The sequence below is a fragment of the Mytilus galloprovincialis genome, chromosome 14 (genome assembly GCF_965363235.1).
Source record: "Mytilus galloprovincialis chromosome 14, xbMytGall1.hap1.1, whole genome shotgun sequence".
NCBI lineage: Eukaryota > Metazoa > Mollusca > Bivalvia > Mytilida > Mytilidae > Mytilus > Mytilus galloprovincialis.
The window spans coordinates 18,229,663-18,254,911 of NC_134851.1; the positions used below are offsets into that span (position 1 = coordinate 18,229,663).

General features: G+C 31.6%; 1 protein-coding gene across 1 annotated transcript; it reads right to left on the minus strand.

Moving 5' to 3' along the window:
* Positions 1-11,903: 11,903 nt before the first annotated feature.
* LOC143058737 (uncharacterized) lies at positions 11,904-23,410 on the minus strand. The gene is made up of 7 exons (XM_076232187.1): positions 23,321-23,410; positions 19,317-19,391; positions 18,623-18,925; positions 17,747-17,862; positions 16,673-16,853; positions 15,192-15,323; positions 11,904-14,359 (listed from the first exon to the last, which is right to left on the minus strand). The coding sequence occupies exons 2-7, from the start codon at positions 19,366-19,368 to the stop codon at positions 14,280-14,282; spliced, it is 864 nt and encodes a 287-aa protein (XP_076088302.1). The 5' UTR covers positions 19,369-19,391; positions 23,321-23,410; the 3' UTR covers positions 11,904-14,279.
* Positions 23,411-25,249: the final 1,839 nt, after the last annotated feature.

Below are 25,249 nucleotides of genomic sequence, written 5' to 3' on the forward strand. Positions count from 1 at the left end.
TCCAATAACGAACATAGTCTGAGAGATTACACTCAACATATTTGTAGGGGTACCGATTTTACATCCTTAATTTTTTTAAATCTAGAAAAACATTCCCTTTTTGGGGAAAGAGGGCTTTAAGCCGTTAGATGTTTCATGTTAGTCTTGTTGTCTTTTTCTTTTTTTGTCATGGCTTTGTCAGTGTATTTAATACTTATGGGTTTGAATGTCCGTTTAGTATCTTTTGCCTCATATATTTTATATTTATTTTATATTTATCCTGAAGAATACTACCAATAAACTTTGATAGGTCAAGCAGGTGAGTCATTTAAGCTTAAATATGCTCTATACCTGAATATGTTAGGTGTGATTACAACATATGGTCACAATTGGAGAAAGAAGGCGTGTGTGCTCTAATAAAACAAAATTGTTAAGAGGTTCAGCATAATAAATGGACCAAAATGGTTGTTTACACCTTAAAAAAGTACTCGGAGTTGAGACTTGTTTGTGCGTTGAAAAGTTTTAAAGCCTAGCACCAACTAGACCTACAAAAGATAATTGCAATTTGTGTTTAAGAAAGATTATGGCTTGCCACAAAAGAAAGAACCCTAAAGACGCAACTAGTATTATACCTGTTCTATATTACAAGCTGTCAGTGATAACTACTGCCAAACGGACTGGAATATTACTTCAAATAATGATCAGTGAGAACATTGTAATTTTCAACGTCGATAAAACAAGAGTAAAACGTAAAATGAAACAAGAATGAGTCCATAGTACACGGATGTCCCACTTGCACTATCATTTTGTATGTTCAATGGACCGTGAAATTGAGGTGAAAAGTCTCAATTTGGCATTAAAATCTGAGCCAGATCACCCCTACCAGATCACCCAAGTTTGAGTTTCTTTATTTTGCATGCTTTCCTTTGTTCTGTAACATTTTGGCGGGAATGTCAAATCCACTATAAAACTTTAAATCAATTATACGGAAAAGACTATCTATCAAAATTCACGTAGAAAAAATCCAATGTATATGCTGGTATTCGAACTCAAGACCTTCAGCATATCAATCCACCTCACATACCACTACACCAGGACGGCTGGATACGAATTAAAAGTAATTTGACACACTTAAAGGAAACAAGATATTTTTATAAGTTGGGCGAGTTGTCAATCCTTTATTCAGTGGGGTTTAAACCTTTTTCATTAAGAACATGAATAAGTGACTTTTCAGTCTGATTGACAATGTTTCAATTTGATTTTACACTTTTTTTTTTAAAGTGGGGAGAGTCGGTAAACAAGCGTGGGGCGATTTTTTTTTATAAAGTGGCGATATTGTATGGGCCTTTTGGCAAGTGGGGCGAATTGACATTAATTGATATCCACTCATCGTGCTTGAGGGTCATTAAGGGTATACATCATAGAGTAATATATAATGTATATTTTAATGGTTGTGTGGCATTCTAAACTAGATTTTATGAATTGTAAATGGTTTTCCGTCTAATCTAAAACAGCAGGGATGTAAAATAGTTATCCCATTTGGACTTGGTTTGACAGTGTTAGATCACCGCTGTCCTCCGGCCATCGGGGTTATCTTACACTGACAGACCGCGTCCTTGTGGGATAACTATTAATGATCTCATCATTACTAACCGTATCCACATACATAACAAGTATAGCTACAAATCAAAACATGTTTGAGGTAAAGATGGCAGCTATTCTGAGAATCAGAATTCTATTGATAGTTTTTTCTATTGTATATTTGGAGACCCATGTATCAAGTTCATATGATTGTATAAAACATACCGTTTATATATTTAACAGGAAAGTTCACGAGACATCAAAGAAGATTGTTCTCTCAGTACACATTTTCCACATTAATAATCTCGTTACATTTTATTTTATAATCATATCCATTAAAGGTATTTATAGATTATTTAGACGAAACGCGCGTAGCGTTAATATAAAATTTTATTTTCTTGAGGGTATCACCAGTCTAGTAGTCAGCACTTCTGTGTTGACAAGAGTTGTCATTGATATATTCATAATAATAAATTTACTGTTAAAAAACCTTTAATTTTTTTTAAAATTAAGGTTTCTCTACCTCAGGAATAGATTACCTTAGCTGTATTTGGCAAAACTTTTAGGAATTTTTGGTCTTCAATGCTCTTCAACTTCGTATTTATTTGGCCTTTTAAACATTTTGGATTCGAGCGTCACTGATGAGTCTTTTGTAGGCGAAACGCGCGTCGGCGTTGATATAAAATGTTATTCCAGGTCTCTATGATAGTTTATTAACAACCACTGGGTCGATTCCATTGCTGTTGGAGATTTATTTCCCCGAGGGTATCACCAGCCCAGTAGTCAGCACTTCTGTGTTGACAAAAGTTATCATTGATATGTTCATAATAATAAATTTAATGTTAAATAAACCTTTGGATTTTTGAAAAACTAAGGTTTTTCTACCTCAGGAATATTCTTTAGCTGTATTTGGAAAAACATTTAGGAATTTTGGTCCTCAATGCTCTTCAACGTCGTACTTTATTTGGCCTTTTTAACTTTTTTGGATTTGAGCGTCACTGATAAGTCTTTTGTAGACGAAACGCGCGTCGGCTGTAATATACAATTTTATTCCTGGTATCTATGATGAGATTATTTATAACCACTGGGTCGATGCCACTGCTGGTGGAGATTTATTTCCCCGAGGTTATCACCAGCCCAGAAGTTAGAACTTCTGTGTTGACAAGAGTAATCATTGATATGTTTATAATAATAAATTTACTGTTAAAAAGCCTATGAATTTTTGAAAAAACTAAGGTTTTTTTACCTCAGGAATAGATAACTTTAGCTGTATTTAGCAAAATTTTTAGGAATTTTTGGTCTTCAAACTCTTCCACTTCGTATTTATTTGACCTTTTAAACATTTTTGATTCGAGCGTAACTGATGAGTCTTTTGTAGACGAAACGCGCGTCGGCTGTAATATAAAATTTTATTCCTGGCATCTATGATGAGTTTATTTGCATTTATTTAATATGTGGTTGTTTATGAGTTGATATCATCATTATATAATTATATTTTCGCTGACTTTATTAAACAAGATGTAAATGTCAATCGTTATCAAATTTTGTGGTTAAAAAAGGTATAGTAAAAATACCGAGCTTTAAAGTATTAACATAAAAAAAGTCCATACAAATTGACAAAATCAAACTTTACCACCTATATAAAACTACCTGACTGGTTAAAAGCATGTTCAGTAGAAAATGATAAGCTAAATCTGCACCCTTAAGGTGGCTCACCCCAATAGTGACCCCCGGTAGATTTTTTTTTATTTTCACATATTTTGTAGATTTTTTTATGCTAAATCCAAAAATGCAAAGAAAAAAAGGGGTCACCAGGCTCGTTTTCCCCTCAAATTGAAGCGAAATGTGCGATTTTGACCCTATTTCCAAACATGCCCACCCTTTTCAACAATAACGGTTACATCAAATTCAAAGACTTTTAAAACCAAGTCAGTATGATTTTTATGTGAAAAAAACATTAGAATTTGAAATGTAAACCTTTCCCTTGGTTGTTTTTGACTTAAAAATCCTTTTTTATTTTCAGATTAATGTCTAAATTTTGCATTTTCTAATTTCAGTTTAAGGCAAAAAATGTTGGTTTAATCGATTTTTCGTAAAATTTTCCCGGTAGATTTTTTTTAAAAACAGATATGTTAAAGCTATGAACTTTTCGAACATTTTAAGGTAAAATAAAATGGGGGTCACCAGGCTTTCAAAAAAGTTACGAGCTTTTGTTTAACCCCTCTACCCCATAAGGTCTGATTTCAATGCACTCCATTAATTACTTAATTGTGAATTCTTTATTGATGGCTTTAATAAAATAATGTTTGTAATTATATCAATAAACGATGGCTGAATATAAATGTGGTTATTGTATTACTGTTTGTTATCAAAAAGCAAAATTTTGATTATTTTGGTGAAATACGGTAAATTTGTCTGGCGCGAGTTGCTTCCCTCTAATCTGGCGCCATTATCGGACAAGAGGAATTTCAAGGTCGCCATTGCCGAGCAGCATACCATATTGATGAATACGACCATGTACATGCATAATAGACATTGTGGCGAATATACAACGATGAAGGTAGTATTACATAAGAAAACATAGATTTCGATATGTTAGGCAGCCAAACGTTATAAGTATAACGAAAAATACAAACTTGGGGGTTGTCTCAAAATACTCGCTTCTGTTGAAAATCACTGCGGCTGAAATCATGTACGGGCTCAATTTCTGCTCCATGTTTTATGTTATAGATCGTTATAGCTGGTGTCTTATTTATGTGTTTATTTCACCCTTTACATATAAGTTGTAAACATGTCTGGCCAGTTTTTGAAAAATATCCGTGTGCAAATTAAACGGCCGAAGAGGAAGGGGTGACATCTACTATGAAGCACCACAACTGTCATGTTTACGCTACCGTTAGTGTCAATGAATCAGTCTCTTTTAATCATCATTTGTATTATCTAATTTCGTAGCCAAGTTAGGGTCATATGTATGTGGGGTACCCCATAACTTCCCTCGGGACAGTTTCTACTCCTTAGCCCCAACTATATTTCCCTTCCCTTTTTACCCTAAAATCCCCCCTTTTTACTTCAATACTTTCATCTCCTTGCTCCAAGACAAAACAAAAAATGACAAAACATATTTCCAAGATACCCTCTTTTCTCTGATCCCTTATTCCCCTGTGACCTTACTCCGTCAACCCCTCAATTAAGGTCCTCAAGGGGTTTGATTGACTTGTTTATTTTCTTAAGAATATGATATAATTGGCCTAATTTGTAAATGATAAATTCACAGTAGGAGGCAATACATCTTATTGAAGGATTCGTCTTGATCAATCACAATTTGTTTACCATTAACCCCCCCCCCTAATTCTGTTAGGTATACAAATGTCTTAAGGTCTAGTAATAGAAGTATCAGGATTAAACATGTACAGAGTGTGGCAATAAGTATTTGTCACTTGAGATTTTTAGCTGCTCATGTATATTGTATATAAAACTATATCTTTTAATTTTTTTAATTTTAGATTGATTTTAAGCATCCTGGTACCAATAGAAGCAGTATTATCACAGGTTATTTTTTGGTTAGATTTTTGTGTGTCTCATTTTCATTATTTTCTGTTCAGAAATTCAATATATATTCAACCTAATTAAATTATAAAGACATTTTATGTGTTCTCAAGCGAAAACAAAAACACATGAAAACGAACCTATTATCAAATAAACACATACTAATTTAGACCATTCTACTTCTTTTAAGGTTACCCTTGCATTGTCAGTCTTATCAAACTTGCATGTATCTCCCAAATTTGGTTTCTGTTCTCCAACTTCAGTTTGCCTCTACCAATGTTATGAAACTTATACACAATTAATGCATATATATGCTTACTACCAGCAAACACACATGAATTTTGAATTTTTGGTGCAGTCGCTTTTACTTTTCTAGAGTTATGCCCCTATACAAATTAAAAAAATGCTGAATTTTTGTTCCTTTCTTTAACACAACTTTGCTTCATCCAAATATTCTGAAACTTATATACAATGCTTACTACAACAACAAATGTGGGTGGTGTCACTCTTTTCATTCTTTATATGCAAGCTGCTGCTCATCTGTGTCCCATGGACACATTACCCATTTTATGAACTAGTCTACATCTATATGCTTTTGAATGTCAATAATTGTTGATTTTCTGACAGAATTACTCTGATATTTAATTTCAGGCTGCAAGTACATTTGTACATGTGCATTGCAAATGGCATGAGTGATCTTGGAAAGTTCAACTTTACTTGGAAACTATTGGCAAAGTACTGACAGAATTTCATGAGAAGCCAGTATCAGATTCTAGTCTTGCAACGGGAAACTATGCGTAAAGTGCTGAAACTTAAGAACAACATTCTACATGTATATGCAATATGTGTTGCCACAATTCACTTAAGGAGCTAAGATCAACTATAAATTGAAACTACATGTATATGTTTTAGTGCTGTCAAAAATCCTTGAAAAAAATCCAATGAAAAGGACCTACTTCACCTATATATATATAGCTACCTGTCCCAATGATGAATACAGATCATATATATGAGTCTTATAAAAAAACAGTGAAGGAGAATACAAATAATGAAAATATAGAGCTGATCAGCAAATGATTGTACATGTACTTGATGTATAAATGGCAATAATTCTTACATTTATACTAGTACATTGAAATTAATTATATTAATAAATGTTTTATAAATTTGGTCTCATAGATATTAGAGGAATAAAATCAATCATGTTTCAAAAATTTGATTTAGTTGAGCCTTTTATTTACGCCTGTTTTCAGGACATATTATGGTATACCATTGACTGTTCGTCTTCAACATGTCGGACATATATTAAAAAATAATAAATACGAAAAGGTACATGTAGTAGATAAACTACTTGCATGCAATAATTTACAATTCTGTCTGGCAATTGTCATTGACGACATAATCGTTTGTATGGTTTATTGGTCAACAGTAAGTCCTCTTGTAATATGCTATATTGTGTAATCAATAAGTCATATTCATGTATATTTGGTGTATGACATGATTATTAAATGTATTATAACAAATTAAAAAATCAAAAAAGAGGATGTGATATGATTGTAAATGAGACACAAAAGACCAAATAATACAGAAATAACTATACATGTAGGTCACCATATGGACTTCAACAATGAGTAATCTGCATAGTTGGTTTTAAAGGCCTCGAAATGACAAATGAACAATTTCAAACATTTCAAATGAGCAAACTAATGGGTGATTTATGTACAAAATAATGAATGAAAAACAAATATGTCTGTCTTACAGGGTTTATCTGAACTTAACCTCATTTTCATGGACTTGTCTGTTTCTTGAATTCTAAATATGTTTCAAAATATTTGGTTGATGGGATGATTGTTACAGAGTCCGCCATAGGGTGCAGGCTCATTGGTTGATTATATTGCGAATAACTGAAGCCGGCCCTGCTTTGGCAGTCAGTCCCCACATTGCCACTTGAGAAATAAAATAACTAAGAAAAACAATGGTATAAGAAAAAATAATTGAATCACGATAATTTCCTGTCTATATGCACATCTACATAGTATGTCCTTATTATTATAAGTTTCATAAAATTCTGTTGTGTGGTTTCAGAGGAGTTTCGATGACCAGCTGTTTGCAGTAGTATACTGCAGCAAATAAGTTCAAAGGGGCGTAACTCCTAGAAAAATAATTCGTAATTTACTGTCGATATGCACATCTACATAGTATGTCCTTACTATCTAAAAAGGTTTCATAAAATTCTATTGTGCGGTTTGAGAGGAGATGCGATGAAAACTTTCAGTAGTATATTGAAGTAAATAAGTTCAAAGGGGCGTAACTCCTAGAAACAATTTGAATCGTAATTTCCTGTCGATATGCACATCTGCATAGTATGTCCTTATTATCTAAAAGGGTTTCCTGAAATTTTGTTGGGCGGTTTGAGAGGAGTTGTGATGACAAGAAACAGGACTGATAGACAGACTGATGGACGGATGGACGGGTCAAAAACGTTATACCCTGCGCCACTTCGTTGCGTAGGGTGTAAAAATATGAAGATGGGGTATAATTGTTTATGAGGCAACTCTTCACCATAGACCAATTATCATAGAAGATAACAATTATGTCCCCTCACGGACTTCAACAATTACTATAAACTGATATACCACATAGTCACATAAAAGTCCCAGAAATGACGTTTTTTTATATGATTGCACACATTAATGAAAATTTAATTTGCGCATTCTGAATGATCACTGGCAAATATTTCAAGCATAATACGAATGAGAAAAATGCAGATAAGTATCAATTATGAAAGTTATGCAAAGTAAGAGGAGCTAGATATATGGACTGCCATAAGAAAATGAATGGACAATTATGCTTGGTGCATGTATAGGCAAAATTCCCCCTTTTTACCCTACGAGGCTTCGTATGTATACATCCAGCTGTTTGAACACCAAGTATAATCAAGGGATCATCTGTCAGATTAGTCATCTTTTTATGTTAGCCATACGATATGAAAATAAGCAGATGTGGTATGATTGCCAATGAACCAACTATCCACCAAAGTTCAAATTTAAAATTCAATATATTATAAATAAAAAAAATATTATCTCCTTTTATCATCACGCATAGATCGATGAATAGTTATGCATTTCTTTGCCACGGTATAAAGATCAAGTTAGTGTTCACAAACAAAATTGTCATTCACGTTTTTTGCCGCAATGACATCACTCAACTATATTTTTTTTATCAAGAACTTACCTTTTAAAGAAGCATGTCAAAAATTAAGATAGAAGTTAAAGTTTGGCAACATCACCGGCGAATTTAGCGTTCCTGTGTACTGGGCGTAGTTTTTAAATTAAAATCCAAACTTTTCCTGAACCTAGTAGTAGTATAGATTTTTTTTTATATATAAAGTCTTTCGTAGTGTTTGAGACTGCCAAGCACGCTGCGGGTGTATATCCTAGCAAAATCCCGACATGGTGAAACCAAAAATGTTGCGGTTCTCTGCAAAGCATGTAGTATTGAAGAATTATATCATAGACCGATATATAAGGTCGGAATACTAGGCCTTTCCCGGTTACTTTTGACAGTGGTGGATCCAGGGGGAGGGTTCCGGGGATTGGAACCCCCTTTTTTGGACGATCAATGCTTTTGAATGGGGAAATATAGTTGGAACACCCCCTTTTTGTCGTGGGTTGGGAACCCCCTTTTAAAATGACTGGATCTGCCCCGATTGTTCAATTTTCATCTTCATGAAAAGGCGGAAAACAGCAAATTATTGAAGTATCGTTTTATTTCTGCAGGAAAACAAATAATCATTTTAGTGTAACAAGTTGCTGGATCCATTAGTCTATTTTAATAACACTCAGTGCTCTGATTCATGATTATTTTAGTTTTAATGCTGTTATTTCTTTTTTTTAATATGAACTCGGTTGACATTATGATAGATACAACAGAAAATTGCAAGTCAACAGAATAACAATTCAGCAAAATAAGTAATAGAAAAGTATCATAAAAATAGAAAACATTGGCCCGAGGTCTCAGATTATAGGACTTAGTCTAGTGTTCCGGAAATCATGGAATTGTGATGCGAGAAAAACTATCAGATGATTTTCGTGCAGGTAAACAAATCTTTAAATGAAAATGTTATGTGTGCCTGTCAAGTATTAAGTCTGTTGGAAAATTTGCATGTTCTAATTTGTTTTGGGGAAATAAAAAATATTTAACTGTAATTATCAAAATTTTGCAGTGGTAAAATATATCGCATACTCGATGATAAACTCCTAAAAATACTTTGAAATAAAGATATTTCAAGTTTTAAATATATTTATGACAGAAACAAACTGTTATAAAACGCCAAACGGATTATAGCTTGAAAATAAACCCGCCCCGATGCTTTTAAAGCATACTATACGGCCGCAGAGACATATATACAGTTAATCATTGCGACATTGGCAAAACATTTTCAAAAATAAATCTCCAAGACATCATTTAATTCAACCGGTATTTAAGTGAATTCAAAATATGGTATGAACGGACCCAAGAGGCGACCGTGTAAGATGGGAATGCGTTTTGGGGGCGAAGCGGCACCAAATACCGTCGACGTCATACATGTGACTTTGTCAGTATTTATATATTCTTTTTTTTTTTTAATGTTATGCTTAAATCATGTATAGTTTTCTCCTTTTAGACTTTTATGCGAAAAATGAAGAAAGCACTCTGAATTTCTGACCGTTCGTATTTCCTGTTTTGAAGAACGTTTTGCATCACTTGTTTACATCGTCAAGGGTGCTTTCATACCCGCCCGCGTTCCAAGGTCGTCAAAGCTATTTTTGAGAAGACCCCTTAAAGGGACCATTTCCAAGGCACTCGTCGTAAGAAACATGCGTTAACATATGCGCATTGGTAAAGGGCCGAGCCACCTTAAATGTGATCCCTAGATCGAATTTGGTACAAAATGTAATACTGTGGAAGAAGTTATGTTCAAATATTTCAAAAGAACCGTAATACAGTATAGATGTATAATGAAGTTCTCATATACTTCCTTTAGTTTTCCTCAGTCTTTTTGAAACTTTATACAGTGATTGTACATTTATTCAAATGTTCAACAAATACATGTAATTTATTGTATAGGCATATATATATGATAATTACTCTCAGGTCCCTCACTGAATACTTTTAGGGTATTATGTCGTTTTGCTATCAACATATTCTAGTTCGAAGTATATGTGTAACATACTGAATATTGCGATCGGGAACCAGTCTACAATCAATACTACTGTTTTTAGTTTTTTTTAGTTATTCATGTTATTGTCGGCTTAATATTTATGTTTGTCCATTACGTATTGTAAGACAACTGAACAATATAAACCAAAAATTCTTAAAAGCTAGATCAATGTGCATTTTCAACAGGAATAATTCTTTTTAAATGCAGATATATGATTTGGTAATATCCGCTTTTTGAAGATTTTGTCTTGCTCTTTTCTTTTCGAACATTTAATCTATCAAAAAAGTATCATAGTTTTTAAGATAAAAGCAAAATAGGCCATAACACATCGCCATCAAAGGAAAGTAACTCCAATAAATGGACGATTGACGATTTTGGTTACGTTGACTCATAAAAAACATTTACCAGGTCAATTCTTTTTAATGTTTACGTTTTTTTTTTATTAAAATTGCCAAGATCATACGCAGTATGCTGAGAACAGCTTACTTAGCCTTTTGGGGCTAGGGGAGCTAACTTAGCATGGGATTTTAGTCAGATCTACTCAACTAGCTTAACCCCGCAAGATATTTATGTCCTTGTCAGTAACCTCGTCTATACTTTCACACTTATGATGTACTTAGTACATACTAATATAGAAATAACAATGTATGCCATTGGGGATTTTTATTTGAAATATCATATATATTTTGTTTCCAACCACTTATACAGGGAAATAGATGAAAAGTTGAAACTGTCAAATTATTTATGACATCAATCAATTATATGATGGTATGCAAACAAGCTTTTTCAGTTAACATTTAGAGTCTTGTTTTACTTATCGATGCTACATTCTGAATCAAATGACGTTAAGTTCAAATTAATTATTTCAACAGTTCATTTTACGATATTGTATTTCGATGTGCAGTAAGTCATCATGGTTATTGTTTTCCCAGTTTTTAAGATAAAAGCAAAATAGGCCATAACACATCGCCATCAAAGGAAAGTAACTCCAATAAATGGACGATTGACGATTTTGGTTACCATGGTTATTGTTTTCCCAGTTTTTAAGATAAAAGCAAAATAGGCCATAACACATCGCCATCAAAGGAAAGTAACTCCAATAAATGGACGATTGACGATTTTGGTTACGTTGACTCATAAAAAACATTTACCAGGTCAATTCTTTTTAATGTTTACGTTTTTTTTTTATTAAAATTGCCAAGATCATACGCAGTATGCTGAGAACAGCTTACTTAGCCTTTTGGGGCTAGGGGAGCTAACTTAGCATGGGATGTTAGTCAGATCTACTCAACTAGCTTAACCCCGCAAGATATTTATGTCCTTGTCAGTAACCTCGTCTATAAGCTTTTTGAATTGGAGAACATCGTGTTGATGCAAGATTTTTTAAAGCTTCTGTTTAGTTTTACCAAAAATTTTGACGATTGAGACGTTTGCAGATTTTACAGACCTTCATGTGTATTTTAGAAGTTGTTGTAATTGAGTTACAATTTCATTGACGTATATACCACATCGACCTATATGGACTTTCCAAATATTCAAGGATACCGAAATATGACTTGTAATTTATGAAAAATTCAAACACGTTTTTTGTTAGTAAATCATTTATTTAAATAAAAAGTATAAACATATACACCACGAAATGTGAGGAATTAATTATTTACAAAGACAAAACTTTACTCAAAAGTGAAAATTAATTTGTAACATGGAATAACTGAGAAAAAACAACAAGTACAATAATCTAAGTACAAATATATACATTTGTGAACTACCATTTAAAAGAAATTATTCAATACACTGTAGTACATTGTACCTTACATCTTTCCATATAAAATAATTAATCATTTTCATTTCCTGACCAGCAGGGTTTCAAAATGTCTAAAAGTTAACCAGATACTTTCACACTTATGATGTACTTAGTACATACTAATATAGAAATAACAATGTATACCATTGGGGATTTTTATTTGAAATATCATATATATTTTGTTTCCAACCACTTATACAGGGAAATAGATGAAAAGTTGAAACTGTCAAATTATTTATGACATCAATCAATTATATGATGGTATGCAAACAAGCTTTTTCAGTTAACATTTAGAGTCTTGTTTTACTTATCGATGCTACATTCTGAATCAAATGACGTAAAGTTCAAATTAATTATTTCAACAGTTCATTTTACGATATTGTATTTCGATGTGCAGTAAGTCATCATGGTTATTGTTTTCCCAGTTTTCACAACACATGTCACAATGTTTGAACGTTATAAATACACGTATATGAAACAGTAGTTTAATCAAAATTCATCAAGGGAAGTTTACTACATTATACCCCTTATCTTCTTAATTGTATTCAGTTACAACTCAAACATAAAATTTGATCTTTAACTGTACATACATGATATAATTAAAAACAATAACTAGACCTATATGTAAAAAAATATATACATTTGTAAAATGCTAATTGATTTTTTCTTATCAATACACCGTAGTACATTGTACTATACACCTTTCCTTAGAAAAAAAAATATTTTCATTTCCCAACCAGCAGGGTTTTCAAAGTGTATAAAAGTTAACCAGACGTAATTGCCTAAAACTACATATAAAAAAGACATAAAAATGTATACAATTGTGCACTTGTCTATTAAAAACCATGAAATTGTAGAAATGCACATTAATAGAAATTGAGCAAAACAAATTTACGAAGTAGAACATTTTATTCCATGTTCAAACCAATAGGATTTCAAAATTAAAGACTTAAAATAGACAAAAATGTATAATTGATATTATGCAAGCTTTACCCAAGATTTCAAATACATGCAGTCAGTGAATACTTTGAATTTCCTTGAGCTAATACAAGATTGTCATTTTCTTTACCATACATAGTATACATTGTGTAGATAAACAAAAGCAAAATTCAGTTATCTGTCTTCAAATTAACAAAACGTAATAGTTTCACACTCATAATGTAATATATGCATATCAATGAATACCATAGTGCACTGTAATTTGAAAAATCATATAAATTATTTTGATTCAAATAACTTAAATAGGAAGCACATAAAAGAAAATGGATACAATGTTGAAACTGTCAAATTATTTATCACATCATCAAATGAGCAAATTTATTTGAGTAAGCATTTAGTCAGCAGCATTTAGTGAATGCTTAATCAAACACACTTCCGATCTAAATGAATTATTCCAATAGACTTTCCTTTTATCATATTGCATTTTCATGTGCAGTCAGTTATTATGATTATTGTTTTCCCAGTTTCCATAATATATGTCACAATGTTAGAACGTTATAACAGTAGTTTAATCAAAATTCGTCAAGTTTTTTTTCCATATTCCTTTTTGTTTTCAACTAGATAAAAAAACCAATCTTTAACTGTACATGCATGATATAATTAATGAGGAATGCAAATACAACACCAGGCAAGTAAGCAATATACACATTTGTAAAAATCATCAAAATGAACTAATCAATACACTGACGTACATTGCACCGTACACCTTTCCAATGATAAAGCAATCATGTGTAGAAAGTCCATTTTTCATTAATTTTCAAACCACGAGTACACAAAGTGTAGTAATAATACAAATATATATTTTTCAGCCAAACGGATACTTGTAATTGTCTAAATTCACAATGAGACATCTTCACTACAGTGAACAAGAATCTCAAGAAATGCTTATTTATTTTGAACATAATTGTTTGAATAGTTATAAAATAACTTACATGTACCAGACATATTCTCTTTAGATAAATGTGCATTTTAATCATATTGATTTTACAGCAGTCATGGAGAGATCATATTAAATATTTAACATGTTAATTTTTTCAGACAGTTTTCATCATAGATCTTTTGCCTTGATCTATCCAATGCTTTCATCGCCTCATTATAACAAATCAAGCTATTATAAAACATAGTGTTATTATAAATAAAAGCTGGATGAAACAAAATAAAAAAATTCTAAGCAATATTTGAACTTTCTGGAACCTCAACCAAAGGGTCAACGACAGTTCCTTTCGCTTCATCGTTAACCGTTTGTACTGAAAAAAAGAAAATTAGAAGAACATATGATCATTATTATATGTTAAATTGGAAATCAAGGATGAACATACTACATGCAAAATTGAAGTATAACTGCAAAGAAAGAACACAAGTAGTATAATACAACTTCTATTTAAAACAAACCTTTGATATTGCGGGAGAATAATTCCCGATTAGATATGCATATACGATATTCTGTTTCAAAGTTTTGTCGTCTTGTGAAATATCTTAATTTTCAATGAATGGTTTAAAACGCCTAACATTGACTGGTATTACAAAAAATTATTACATAGGCCTGCTAATTTTATAAAATTTCAGGTTATTTATAATTAACTAATATCAATGAGATTCTCTACACAACCAATATACAACTCTTGTTACGAAACAATAATAATGAGTCATTTAAATTGAGATTAATCTTCAAATACAATTGTTTGTGTCTATGATTAGTACTTCAGAAGTTATTTTTCATTATTAAAAGAGGACAATATGTTCTAAAAATAAGATTGAATAGTTATAGTTCATAGAAATATATATTCAAAACAAAAGTGTGTACACAGATTTATAATATGGAACAGGAAAAAAAATGACATTATTTTCGATCGACTGATTGTTGTCTGTCAAAAGTGCAATAGCAAATCAATCATTTATAACGGGACGGGAATAAACTGAAGGTAAATCCACTAGGTAATTTCATGATAAATGGCAGGAAATTTGAGTGTCGTCTGGAATGAGAATATGTTTTGTGAAAGACAGACATGTTGTTTTAAAAAATCCTGCCGATAGATGCAATAACGAACACATTTATTTTGAATTGGTTTAAATACTTACACGAGGCTGTTTGTCTCCTTATAATACATGTTAACACTGTTATACAGACAATTAAGGCCACGATACCACTTATAATTATTAAAGTCTGTGAATATTCAGGAGATGACTTTTCATGGTTTCTGTTCTTGAAATCTGAAAAATATAAGTAAATATTAGGTTTTTCTACACATTGATATCGTTAAATATCTGCCACGTGCCATAATGTGAACCTTTTTGAACAGTAGGATGCATTAGCTAGAATACATTCAGGGGCATTAATTACAATCACTATCCAGTAAAAAGGGACAGGATTGTGGCTACGAAAAGTAGTATTTCTCCATAGTTCATATTCGACACAGTTATACTGCAACGGTCTACCTAATCATAAAAGCAATGGGTACAATCTTTGGTTCAATGGGTTTGTCGACAGCGAAAAAAATATGTTAAGGAAATAAAAAATAACCTCAAATAAACAAAACAAACAAACAAAAAACTGAGAGATTCTCATTAAATAAAAAAAAAAAATAGCGAGATTTGGTACGTTCAGAAGATAAGCGTTACCTGATTTGCATACACCACCCGCCATGCGAATTCTAAGATAGTCAAACTTTCACTACTAGTAAAATAAAAGATAAGATGACTTTTCTGGTATCTTAAGTAAGATATTAAACTTCAAAATCATATCGATAGTGAATTGAAACACATATATGTTATTTGTGTTATGAGAAACCGTGCTTATAAATAATTCGAAAGACGTAAGTTCTCCTCATTTTGATTTTTTTTAATCTATTATGTCTGTTTGTTTTGTTCACACATCATTGTTAATAATATGGAATTTAAGCTTCATACGCTTACAACATATATAAAAAAAAATGAAGCTGGGAGTCAAAGCACAAATAGCTTTGGTCTTATAGAGGCTTATCTTGCGTTTAAAGGATTGTCATCATTATGCTTTTCCTTATTATCCTTGGTACTTGGTTATCTTGTAAACCATTTTATAAAATTATGTCTTTTTGTGGCTTTAAATTTTGATTTTCTTTCTAACTGTTTTGATAAAAAGGTCACTTGGGAGTCTCATGTAGATGAAAAGTTAAATACATAAAAAAATATTGAAATTCCGAGGAAAATTCAAAACGGAAAGTCAGTAATCATATGACAAAACCAAATCTCAAATACATCAAACGAATAGATAACAATTGTCATATTTCTGACTTGGTACATGCATTTTCTTATATAGAAAGCTTTTGTGCATGAAACCTGGTTTTATAGATAGTTAAATCTCTCACTTTTATGACTTGTAAGAATGTTATTGTTTACCTCAACGTTGAAATATTACTGATATGTATTATGTGTTATATTTAGATTAACATATGTAACACGCAATTGCTATTTGGCACAGAACGTTTCGAAACATTGAATATGAGCAAAAGCATGACTCAAGATGTAACATAGAATGAAACGATATAAAATGTGCCAGTATAAAAAGGTCTTATATAATTTACCTGGGCATATTTTGGTAACTTTTTTTCGTAAGACAATTCCACTTATATTACAGGCAAAAATGAATGGATTCCCAGGCTTTTTGCAGAAAAATGAAGTATTAAATAGTGTTGTCTTGAAAATGACATCAACTATTCGATCTTTGCCTGTTGTTTTAAATATTGTCACAGGAAAAGTATTGTTCTGAAACAAAGAAATATCATAACTTATAAAACAGGCTCATTTTTTCTATAAACGTTATTCATACATGTATATCATGTATATATAACACGAATATACACGAATATAATTAAATATGAGTAAGATATATTTTTGTTAGAACAAAACACCTTATAAGTAAATTAAAGAGGATTTTCTTTTTTGTTACAACCAGTCAACTTGGTTGTTTACTCCTTAATAATATAATACAACTATTGATTTGTCGGAAAATGATAGACAACGGCAATGAAATGTTACTATGGTAGTATTTTGCAAACATTTTAAGAATTTTGGTCAGCAATGCTCTTCAGCTTCTTACATTATTTGGCCTTTTTAACTTTGTTGGATTCGAGCCTCATTGAAAAGTCTTTTGTAAACGAAATGCGTGTCTGGCGTAAATACAAAATTTGATCCTGGTATCTATGATAAGTGTGTTGTTAATTTGGTTTTAATATGCAAAAGTAAGAAATCTCACAAGTCAGAATGATATTCAGATGCAAAGGTATGAGTGGATTAAAAATGACCAATACTGAAAGGACATAAAAAAAGAAAAATTCTATGAATTGACAAAAGTGAAGTCAAGCATATATCAACAGCACAGGTGTGTCTCCTCCCTCCAACTATACTACGTTTAACTTTATACAGAACAAGTGTATCCCTACAGATCAATTTCATGTGTTAATCAATGATGATCTTGAATTATTTGGCCTTATTTGCTTAACAATCTACATCAAACAAATTATGTCATCCGAGAATTATTTCTTCAATTGAAAAACATTTGATACTTTTAAGAGTGTTTATACACATAAAATTATACGCCCCATATAAAATATGAGATTTTTTTTCTCAAACATATGTGAGCATAAAGAATAGTTTACCTCAACCTCTAACTGACATACTGGTGTCGGAGATACATTCGATACGCCTGTAGATATACCTATACCAAAAACTTGCTTTTGTTGTCTCACTTTAGTTTTTGTTGAATTATCACAATCTAAAATTCAATATACATACATATAAATCTCGTTAACACATCTAAGCTGAAAATAATTATCTAAACTCAGTTGGAATGATGAAATGGCTTAGCCAACAATGAAAAAAAAAAAAAGATTATTTAATTAGTATGGCATTTATTATCACTAGTCTGAACTAGTATATATATATTGGTTTATGGGCCAGCTGAAGGACGCCTCCGGGTGCGGGAGTTTCTCGTTGAATTGAAGACCGGTTGGTGACCTTCTGCTGTTGTCTGTTCCTTGCATGGTCGGGTTGTTGTCTCTTTGACACATTCCACATTTCCATTCTCAATTTTATATTGTATCATGGCATGTGTCAGATATTTCTATTACAACTAATAATTGGCATTCGCTTAACAGTTGATAGACTACATATGTTCAGAAATTAAAAAATCAAAAAAAAAATCATGCCTCAATTGAACACACTGTAATTGTAACGTGATTGTTAGTAATGCTGCAAAACATAAAATGTGATAAGATTTTGATTTCTGACCCTCTCTGAGAACTTTAGATTGCCTTAATTGTTTTGTGTAATTTGTGATGCTTTGTTTTAAATTTTTTATGTTGGATTATGTGGACTGTGATTTTGCTTCAGTTTTTATTTGTATGGATTGTAAGTTTGTCCTCGAATGAGAGTTTGTCTCTGTAATTGGTTTCCTCTCACGTATTATATTAAATGTATAGTTAATAAATAAATGGCATCATTAAAAATTGCTATTAAGATTACATTTTGCTTACATATGAATTTTCCAGATTCCTTTGATAAATCAATAAAATCTTGGAAAAATCCATTGGAGCAGACATATCGACCGATGTCATCAAATTCGAAATCGTAAATGGTGAGTTGTCTATGAGAGCTATCAATTATCTCCTCCGTGTACTTATCAACATCAATATCACGAGATGGTTGGTTGTTTCTGTATAACAGTGCCTTGCCCTTAAACCAGTGCCAAACTCTATGATACTCTCTTGAGGAACACACCAACTTTAGAACCTTTCCATACCGCACAGGATACGACTGAAGAGAAACTGTAACTTGGGCTAAAATACAAAAGTCATGATATAAAAACCATATAGCATGTACTTAAATTTCATATTTAAATTAAACTGTACAAATAATACAAAAAAGACATTTTTACAGTATTGTAAATTAAAGTGAACTTGCAGGAAACTTGAAATTGCGATTAAAAACCTTCATAATGTAAGTGTCCTTTCTTTGATTCTTATTCATCTCCAGTTACAACAAAAATCCATAATTGTAAAATGTGCAATATCAGACACTCAATAAAATCAAAATTAAATGTCTTGATGTTGAATAATAGTTAAAATTCCCGGGCATATTTTTTCACAATTTTTAATATTAAAGATTTAATAATAAAAAAGATCTGTGTAAGTGGTTGTGAATTGCATTGAAGAAACAAAATATATATACCTGAACAAATGAAGCAGTTCATAACAAACACCAAAATAGTCAATCTAGCCATTTTAACACAAGTTAAATATCCCTCTGAAATAAGCAAAATCGGTAATCAGAATGAATTGATATCACTTTCTATAAGTAAACATGTTGAGTTTAGTTTGCACATTTATACGCTAAATATATGAAGGTTAATCATTAAGGCCTCATATTCTTGTATAAAAGTCGACCCATTTTAATTATCTTCCTATAACTTGAAGGCATACATTCAAGTTCATGATTCATCATATCTATGGTTGCCAATATTTACTTAAAGACTAACAGTAGACATCAATTTGACAAGAAAACAACTTAAACTGCATGAACTGATTTCGTTTTTTTTTAATAAGAAATGTAGCAATTTTTAAATAGTTTGAAAATGAAACAAAGTTTTGTCTTGAAAACCAACATATCAACATTTTTCAAGTAGTTGATTTAACCTATTGTTACGATTTTGTCCAAAAATGAAAGTTATCAAATGTTTTGTGTAACGATTTATTAAAAAAATAAGAGGTAAGGTCATAAAAACATGAGAAACGCAGATTTATTTTATGGCATATCATTAGACTATTCTACAATTCTGCTCAGGAGGTTAACACTTTCCTTTTCATGAATATGTCACGGAAAGCTGACGTGATAAGGACGGTCAATGATAACCAGATCTTGTACTGTTATAAAATCCTACCCAAAGACAAAGTTAGCATGAAAAACAGATGTTTTATGAAATAAGAAAGATAATAAAATGTTCAGTTCACTGTTTTCGTAGAGCTTGATGCATGGTAGTTCGGGATTGTGGGAAATAAAAAAATATTATAGGTGTTTGTAATATACAATTACTTTTGTTATATGTTCTTGTATATCAGTTGATAAATCGGATAATTTTGTAAGGGACACACTATTAAAACAAGTATTTCATTTTTGTTGTGTGGACTGACTCACTCCCACATTTAAATGATCACCAAGAAAGTATTGAGGTCATACTCAATACAAAAAATATACGTTTTTCATGTAAAACCGACACTCAAACAGGTGTAATCGCTAGATAATTTAAGCGCATGACTTTTTCAAACGGCTAATATCTTAACTGCATAATACTTTGTACGCAGTAGTTATAACGCATATACACAAATTGTACGACGGTTAATATCACTAGTTGAACAGGAGGAATTTATTTCAATCTTTCTTCGTCTGTTGAAACCTTTAAGAGTTTTTTCAGTACCGTTTTGTTTTTATAAAGGGACGTAACACCACAACTAACCGTGTATGAAATAAGCCCCGCCTCCCTCATAACCTAATATGGAATATAAAGGGACGTAACATCACTACTAACAGTGTATGACATAAGCCCCCACCTCCCTACTTAACTAATATGAATTATACACGTTCTCCACGCGGACGCTTTTAATCAATCATATTTCTCGAAATACATAGGAGGTAAGATAAAATGAAATATTTCGGAACACCTGAGTTCACCTCATTCACTTATTAACTTACCAAAAGTGCATTTCTCAGTGATAAAGAGTTTATCATTGAAATATATTTAGAAAATCAATCAATTTTGAGTAAGATTATGTTAAGATTTTTGCAAAGAATATGCATTTCTGAATTCCTTCTCTGGGAAAATACACTTTTAGACATAAGAAAATTTCAGTAATGGTTAAACAGGGTCTGTATATTGTAATTGACGATAATCAACAGATGTTTCATTGTGACATATGACGGTATACTGGAAGACATCAAATATACTTCCACATGGTATTCATAACCTCTTATAGTGCTGAAACACGATCATTTTATTTTATTTTATTTTATTTTATTTCATTTTATGAAATAAACAAAAACACACTTCGTCTTGGTATTTATTGTTCATCCTCAACTGATATAGTTTGATTGATAAATTATACTTAATTGAAAAATTGGTATAAGCTAATCGAACCATGGCTGGTTTAGAAAACATTAGTAATTTTTAACTATTTGTACATTGTATATCTGTTGCTAATCCAAGCTATTCATGATTTCTTTTCTTACAAAAAATCGTAACAAATGATTACCGAAGAACATTAACACTTCGATGGAGTTTATTGAAACATTCATTTGTTTTCATCTTTCAAAGTTCTTTGATAATAATCAAATCGTAAAAAAGTGTGAAAATCATCAGTAAAGCACAAAACTTCTGTAGGGACTCGAATAGCAACTTAGTTATGTTAAAACATAACCTATGTGTTGATCTTTTTGCGACTTATCTATTTATGTTGACAATTTATTTATAGCTAATATAGTTCTAAAAATAGATATAAAAAAAACTAAATTGTTCGCTCATTGATAAACACTACAGAATGTGAGTTATTTAATTGAATATGATCAACTATTGTTAACTTCATTCATACCGACATATTATAGATCGAATTGAACTGATTATCGTAACGGATGATTGTTTTGTCTTCTTAATGACAATTGAAACTGTTTTGGATCTTCAAAATGTGCTTCAAAACATGTCACCATCGGCACCAAAAACTGTGGCTTGCATGATGTCAGACTATAAAATGTCTATACGTGCGTCAATCCAACTAACAAAACTCTGATTTCGTCATATTAAAGAGGAGTAGCTGCCCAACAATGGCAACAGCCACTTCCGTGTGGCTGAGATCACAGGTTCCTACATCGTGACCAACATACAATCATCCAACTTCCCAGCCATTGCCAAATTCCAAATTTTCGACATTTGGTAACCAAAAGTTCCTTGCACCTCCCAAATGAAAATTCTATGTTGTTCCGACGGCTTCATTACCACCTTCACTACTAAGCTTCGCTACCTTTATGGAAATATAGCTGCACACATGTTATAATTGTCACCGCTCTACCGCTACCATCAGGAAAAACAATAATTATTTGATGGTTATGCTGAAGTACTTAATCTGATCTAAAGTTGTCAAAATACTCTAGATGCAGCATTATGTAGTATGTTAGTATTCCCTCATTGCATTCTGATGCAATAGGATATAACCTCATAACGACATGTTGGTTCATAGGTCAGAGGTTAGGGGATTACTTTGTTGCGAATGACAAAACGCGGTCCTGTAATCTCGTATATATGTTTTTCTACCTGAATTAGATTGGACCTGGACAATCATATGACATTTTTTAAACTCTAAGCGATTCACACGATCTAACGCTACAATAGCAGTACACATACCTCATTAGCCTTCACATTTAAATACCAGCATGATATACCTACAGTCCCTAGGGGAACACACATTGATTTTAGTCAATCAAAAAATTAAGTTTGAGAAATAAGAGAAAATTGTACAATAGATTGGCTATTTCCGTTTCTTTTTTATCAATTAGAGTGAAGTTATTTTCATATGGCTCTTCTTATATTAGAATATTATTGGTGTCAAATGTGTAAACGATGACGTTAAAGTTTTGGTTTACAAAATATTTATAAACAAAAATAAATTATTAGGTAAATCTTTTAAATACACCCATTTTGCAAAACATCAACACTGCAGACTAATATGTAAATGTATAATAACGACCACGTGATAAAGCTAAAAATAGACATGACTAAGCTTAAATGTTGAAATAGAAAAAAAATATACAGGTGTCCTAGTTTAAAAGTTGAACAAGGACACACAACCAGGTATTACGTTGATAACACATACGATTTAACTTTCGGTTTCAAAATAAACAACATGTTAACTATCTAAAATCTTTTTTGGGTGAACATATCAATGAAATTAGATTTCCCAAAAATTCCAATATTTTTGGTATTATAGATTAATCAATTCAGATCAGAATCTGGAAAAAAAATAGTTTGATATTTTATGCACTTATCAATAATAATTAAATAGCATCATTGGATTTTCTCAACGACTGATTTAGAAAAATAAGGATTTATATAGTAAATAACTTAATATCCTTGCAAAAACTAATAAGTCTAAATCATATTATTTCATTGCTTTAAGTTATAAAAGACTTACCATCTTTTTATCGACAAACCCAAGATCCAAATGAGACGAGAACGCATGCGTCATCAGTGTAACAATGATATAGGGAGATCGGGTATTCAAGATGAAACATACAGCTTAAATATACGAGATTGTATTTTGAAAATGGTTATAATCCTGCAACTTTACAATTTTAAAGTTAAAAGTAAGTGGAATCAAACTAATACCCTTCAATTCAAAATAAAATTATCCGTCAAAAACAGAAACACCCCTATGATTTAATGAATCTCAGGTAAATATTTGTTTGTTTGCATATCCGGGTAGGTTTCCACAAGTGTGTTAGACACAGGTCTTATGATTTAAACAAGTATTATACTGCCAAAATTGCATTTGTACCAAGTGGTATGTGGAGCTGATAAACATGTTTATTTTGTTTAAACATTGTTAAGTAGTTTCAGATGCAGTAAAGTGTTGTTTCATTTTCTAAAACTATTACGTAACAATGCACATTACTAGAAAGAGTCTTGATTTTCAACATTTTTTTAAGAAAGGAAGTTTAGGTGGTTATGGGAGGGTTGGGATCCCGCTTACATGTTTAGTCCCTAATGCGCCTCGAAATGAGGAACTCAAAAGTCATGTGTAAAGAAAAATCTCTGTATAGTAATACTGGACATGTTTCTATTTTTTACAAATGACTGAATTTAACCATTTGTGGTGATTAGGAAAGAAGAGGGACATACAATAAATGTGTAAAAACTATGGAGCTATTAAATGTGTTCAAAGTATTAAATTTTCAAAGACCTTATTATGTTAAAAAGGTCATATTTTACCACAAGGAGCAGCATCACAAGAGGATGTTCGGGGTATGCTAATTTACGGAAAAAGTAATCTCACTTCGTACCCCGAAAATTTAACCACATATGTGAAAATGTCACAGCTTCGAAACGAGCTATCATATCAAAGTTTACGATATGGACTGAGCTACAGGAAAAAACGTTACCATTACCGCGTATGTAAAAACAATTAAAGATTTTGACCCAAATTACAAGAAGATTATCGGAAGTTCTCAGAGTGATCTATGAATGATTTCACCTTGTACACCAGAAAAAATTGTGAAAATGATGGTTAGTACTTTTTTATTTATACCTAGATATCCCAGATGGTTTTAGATAAACATTATCGATAAATACCAGCAAAAACTCTATGGAATTTTTGCTTTTAAAATGCATTACTGGCACGGGGCTGAACACTTTTTTAGGCACAATTCTAACTTTGTTTACCCCCGAGAGATCCGAAAGTCATTTGTTTATTAATTGAAAAAGGCATGAACTAACATAATAGTTTTAGCTGTAAGTAAACATGATACAATACAGTCCTTGTTATGTAATTATCAGTCCGGTTTACAGGAATAACTGATAATCAAGGGAGATAACACACTTCATACGAGTAAAGTGAGATACATCATTATATGTGCTTTTATCCAATAATTTGACCCCTGGTCAGTAGATATCATATGCAAATACATAAATAAATAAACAGACAAACATGTCCATGTATTAAGAAAATCATGAATTATTATTTCTAATGCACACTAGCAAATCACAAGATATTGTCTTTTCTCAGTGAAAAAGGGGGAGGATCAAACCTTTTGAAAACAATATTGCTGCACCTTTTCAACTATTAAGCTAGTTAGCTACCACCCATTGCTTCTAATATAAAAGATTTAAATGAAGATGGCAAAGCCACAAGGGAGAAGCAATTTTCTTTCTTTGTGATAAAACTTTCAAGAATTAGATTTTTTTCTCTCAATAATACTTAAATGTATTTAAATTAAATGAGAACACAGCCTGAGTAAATTTTTTATCTTATTTCAGTTCCAGACATACATTACTATTTAACATGAGAGGGCAAACTAGAGGTTTTAAAAAATCCTGAATAACTGGTAAGCATTTTGTTTTATTA

Bases quoted from the DNA above. Each gene is read 5' to 3' on its own strand.
- LOC143058737 (XM_076232187.1), bottom strand. From the start codon at position 19,368: ATGGCTAGATTGACTATTTTGGTGTTTGTTATGAACTGCTTCATTTGT. The intron at 18,926-19,316 runs GTATATATATTT...TTTGTATTTTAG, and splicing joins GAACTGCTTCATTTGTTCAG to CCCAAGTTACAGTTTCTCTT. The intron at 15,324-16,672 runs GTAAATTATATA...TATATTTTTCAG, and splicing joins AGTTACCAAAATATGCCCAG to ATTTCAAGAACAGAAACCAT.